Raw genomic sequence first — 4,169 nt, 5'->3', positions numbered from 1 at the left:
ACCCTAACACCACCCTAACACCACACCCGAACACCCTAACACCACACCCGAACACCACACCCGAACACCCGAACACCACACCCGAACACCACACCCTAACACCACACCCTAACACCCTAACACCACACCCTAACACCCTAACACCACACCCTAACACCACACCCTAACACCCTAACACCACACCCTAACACCACACCCTAACACCCTAACACCACACCCTAACACCACACCCTAACACCACTCAGATCTTTGGGAAAATAGAGCTGCACAATTTTTTTGCTTCAGCATGTTGGGCTTTTGCTATCATCGGTACAAATATTTCTGCTAATTCGGTTTCCTTTTCTTATGATTTAGCACTTTGGCTTCCACGTTGGATAAACCCAAGAAGAGGTGCTTACATCTGTATGGTTTTGGGTATTTGTATTTGTCCTTGGTATATTCAAAACTCAGCAAAATCTTTTTCAAGTTTTTTGGGTGGTTACTCATTATTTTTAGCCCCAATCGCTGGTATAATGTGCACTGATTACTATGTTTTAAGAAACAGAAAATTGAACTTACCAGGTCTTTATAAAGCGGATGGTCCATACAGATTTTATCATGGATTTAACATTCCATGTTTCATTGCGTTTTTATGTGGTATACTCCCAAATCTCCCTGGTTTGGCTTGGGTTTGTGGAAATAAATCTGTACCAAAGGGAGCCATTTATCTCTATTCTATATCATATGTCACTGGAATTACAATTGGCTCTTTAGTTTACTATTTGATTTGCAAATACTTCCCATCACTATGGAATGCTAATTTGGAGAATTTTGAAGAAGATCCTGGAAACACGTTTGTTCCAAATGCTGAAGAATTGGTTGATGGTATCGAGCTAAGAAGCTCTGAACTTGGAAGCTCTGAAGTATCTTTACGTGTTAATGAAAAGGGGAATCAGATCAGGGTCCGCCAAGTTTGAATGGACTCTGATGTTCTTGTCTTTTTTTTGATTTTATATATTCTACGAATTCAGTTAACAATATTATCTATGATTTATGATAAGTAGAGTATAATATCTAGTAATATTGATTTCAATGATCAGCTAATTTTGCAAGTGGAATGGACGTAGTATGAACATACATGATTGAAAGTTGAGCTGTATAACAGCACACCAAGAAATTGATAAGATTACAAACCAGCTGTCATATTCAAGGACACAAAGTCGCAAGAACAAACAGGCGAATATTCAAAGTTGTACGTTCTGTCAAAAAGATATATTATTTATTATTCAATTAGTAACTAATTTACATAATCAGTTTCAACACTACCTTTTTGATCAACAAGTCTTGAGTATAGTTCTGGACGACGATGTCTTGAGAAATCAAACATTTTTTGTTTACCATTGATTGTGTCCTCCAAATCAATCTCAGCGATTAACAATTCATCATCTTCAGTTTTAGCTTGAGCAATAACTTTCCCATTAGGATCCACAATGATAGAACCACCAATCAAGCCTTGTCCATCTTCAACACCACATTTTGCTACTGAGACTGCAAAACATGAATTGAAGTAAGCATTTGCAGTTGTTGATAAGTCACTATGGTATTGTCTCAACTCTTTGTTCTCTTTAGACCCAAACAATGAAGTACCATTTGCTGCAGTATTATAACCATTCAAGCATAAATCCATTCCTTGTAGTGCATAAGCTCTCCAAGCTTCAGGCCATCTTCTGTCATTACAGATCAGCATTCCAATTGTAGCATCAATCCATTCAGGGTCTGATCTATAGGCAGGGAATCCCAAATCACCATATTCAAAATATCTCTTCTCTAGCTGTTGGAACTCAATTCCTTCAGTAGGCTCATCAAAACCTGGCAAATGACACTTGCGATACTTATGAACGATTTCACCTTTATCATTTACCAAAATACAAGTGTTGAAATGGTTTCCTTGATCAGTAAGCTCAGCATACCCTAAAACAAATCCGATCTTAAATTTCTTTGCTGCATCAAATAAGGGCTTCACAGTTTCTGATTTACTAATATCACCTTTTTCAAAATAAGAATCAACATTTTCCTGTGACTCAATAAACCATCTCGGGAAGAAAGAAGTTAGTGCAAGCTCTGGAAAGACGGCCAATGATGCATTGGATTCAGCAGCTTTCTCCAATAACGAAACCAATCTTTCAACAGTTCTCTCCTTTTTGGTCTCTTTCAAAATAGGTCCCAATTGAACCCCTGCAATGGTGAATTTTCTAATCCCTTTAGTCATATTGGTGATACTATAGATTTATCTATATTCAACACTTTCAAAAAAAAAGTGGGATAAATTGGTGTCTTTTATAGAAGATTCTCAAAGCTCAAGGGATCCGGAGATCTGTAGTCTTGTTTTCCGATCACTACATCAAAGATTCAAAACGAGCTAATATTCAATGAGTCATGAGCTATGTGAATGTAAAGTGCCACCTCAAAGAATAACAATGCAAAAGTTAGCACTCTATTCTCTAATATCTTTCTTGAGTTCTAATTCATGCAATATTAGACAGTGATTTCTTAAATACAAAATCAACACCATATAACGGAAAATCCCTCCTGTGATCTCCGAAGCGAACACGATGCTCTTAACTAACGAGGGTGTTTATTCGACCAACTAAACAATCCCCAAAAACACCAGTTATAAATATAACCACTAGCTATAACCAATTAGATGTCTAAATAACATCTTAGATTTAACCCCACAGGTGCTTTGTTAATATTGTATTGACATGCTTATTAATACTCGATGTCTTGAAGTTCAAAATATTTTAGCAAACTCCAAAAAACTATTTATTCAACCCAAAGACTGATCTATTCTTGTTCAGAGTACAAAAGAATTAATTACCAAAGACAAAATGAGTGAATGGCTATCCAGAAAAGTTAACGAGTTGAAATTATCACCTTTGGATGTCCTTATTGTTGGTGGTACAGGTGGTTTAGGAAGAGCAATCGGTAAAACTTTGGCTTCATGTGGTGCCAGTGTCACTGTTGTTGGACAAACTTTTAGAGATGAGGATGTTCCAAATATCAAATTTGTTAAAGCTGATCTTAGTTCAATTGAAAGGTCCAAAGGCGTTGCGAAAGCACTAGATGTTTCACAAACAGACATCGTCATATTTACTACTGGTATATTTGCAAATTCCAAGAGGCAAGAGACTGATGAAGGGATTGAAAAAGATTTGGCTGTTAGTTATTTGAACCGCTTAGCAATGACAAATATAATTGCACCAAAGTTGAAATCTTCTGTCAATTCTTTTGGGTTCCATCCTAGAGTTTTCTTTATTGGCTTCCCAGGAAAAGGTCAACTAGGAGACCTTGAAGATTTAAACCAAGAAAAAAAATATAATTACTACACTGCACATATGAACACTGTTGCTGGTAATGAAGCACTAGTGGTCAATAGTAAAGATAAATTCAAGAATGTAAAATTTTATGGATTGAACCCAGGTATTGTGAAGACTAATATTCGTGACAACTTGTTTGGCAAAGGTTCATACTTATCATCTTCTATTGAAACTGTTATTGGCTGGTTTACCTACACACCTGAGCAGTATGCGTCAAATATGGTTCCTTTATTAGTTGCACCTGAGTTGGAAAAGTTTGCAAGAGTAATCTTGGATGAGTTGTTCCGGGTTATACTATTTACATGCTGGTTCAGGAAAAATTTTCATTATAAATGTTGGAAAAGATTTTCCGCTGCTGTTCTTGTATATTTGTTTAGACCTTTGGAGAGTGTTGAAACATTCCTGGTGTATTACCACTGAGACTTGTTGACTTTGCTGTTTGTGTTGAATACATATTTGTTATTTGTTACATCTTATATTTGTCTTGTTATCTATTGATTTGTTTGTCGTTAATCTAGTATCAGATCTCTTATTAGCAGCTCCAGACGCTTCTAGAGTTAGATTGGCATCAGTTAGTTGTTCCTATTGTTATTAAATCGATTCTTCTGTTGATCATTAAACATCATGGTGAAGTTAGAAAGTGACAGCTCCGATGGAGACATTCCTATGACTACCAAGATAGAATTGATGAGTTATTCTCTGATCGTTTGAGTGAAGATGATCTCAAGTACATCTTGGAGAGAAGTTGAACTTGAACTCAGTGAATGAACAAGGGCGATGAATCCGTGATTATAATCAGACGTAACTAAGGTT

General features: G+C 36.5%; 3 protein-coding genes across 3 annotated transcripts; 2 read left to right on the top strand and 1 right to left on the bottom strand.

Annotated features, from left to right (window-relative positions):
- Positions 1-272: 272 nt before the first annotated feature.
- Positions 273-785, top strand: WICANDRAFT_24283 (uncharacterized protein; the record flags this gene model as incomplete). The annotated part of the gene is made up of 1 exon (XM_019181024.1): positions 273-785. A coding segment is annotated over one exon (513 nt), but the record flags the coding sequence as incomplete, so codon positions are not given.
- A 491-nt stretch (positions 786-1,276) lies between these two features.
- WICANDRAFT_37162 (uncharacterized protein) lies at positions 1,277-2,248 on the bottom strand (the record flags this gene model as incomplete). The annotated part of the gene is made up of 2 exons (XM_019182525.1): positions 1,277-1,980; positions 2,026-2,248. 2 exons carry the CDS (start codon positions 2,246-2,248, stop codon positions 1,277-1,279), a joined length of 927 nt encoding a protein of 308 aa, XP_019035853.1.
- Positions 2,249-2,867: 619 nt separating this feature from the next.
- Positions 2,868-3,776, top strand: WICANDRAFT_86376 (putative short-chain dehydrogenase/reductase; the record flags this gene model as incomplete). Its single annotated transcript, XM_019186040.1, has 2 exons — positions 2,868-3,610; positions 3,734-3,776. The coding sequence occupies 2 exons, from the start codon at positions 2,868-2,870 to the stop codon at positions 3,774-3,776; spliced, it is 786 nt and encodes a 261-aa protein (XP_019035852.1).
- Between the last annotated feature and the right edge of the window lie 393 nt (positions 3,777-4,169).

This window comes from Wickerhamomyces anomalus (assembly GCF_001661255.1).
Source record: "Wickerhamomyces anomalus NRRL Y-366-8 unplaced genomic scaffold WICANscaffold_24, whole genome shotgun sequence".
Lineage (NCBI taxonomy): Eukaryota > Fungi > Ascomycota > Saccharomycetes > Phaffomycetales > Wickerhamomycetaceae > Hansenula > Hansenula anomala.
This window is presented reverse-complemented; position numbering and strand designations above follow the sequence as displayed.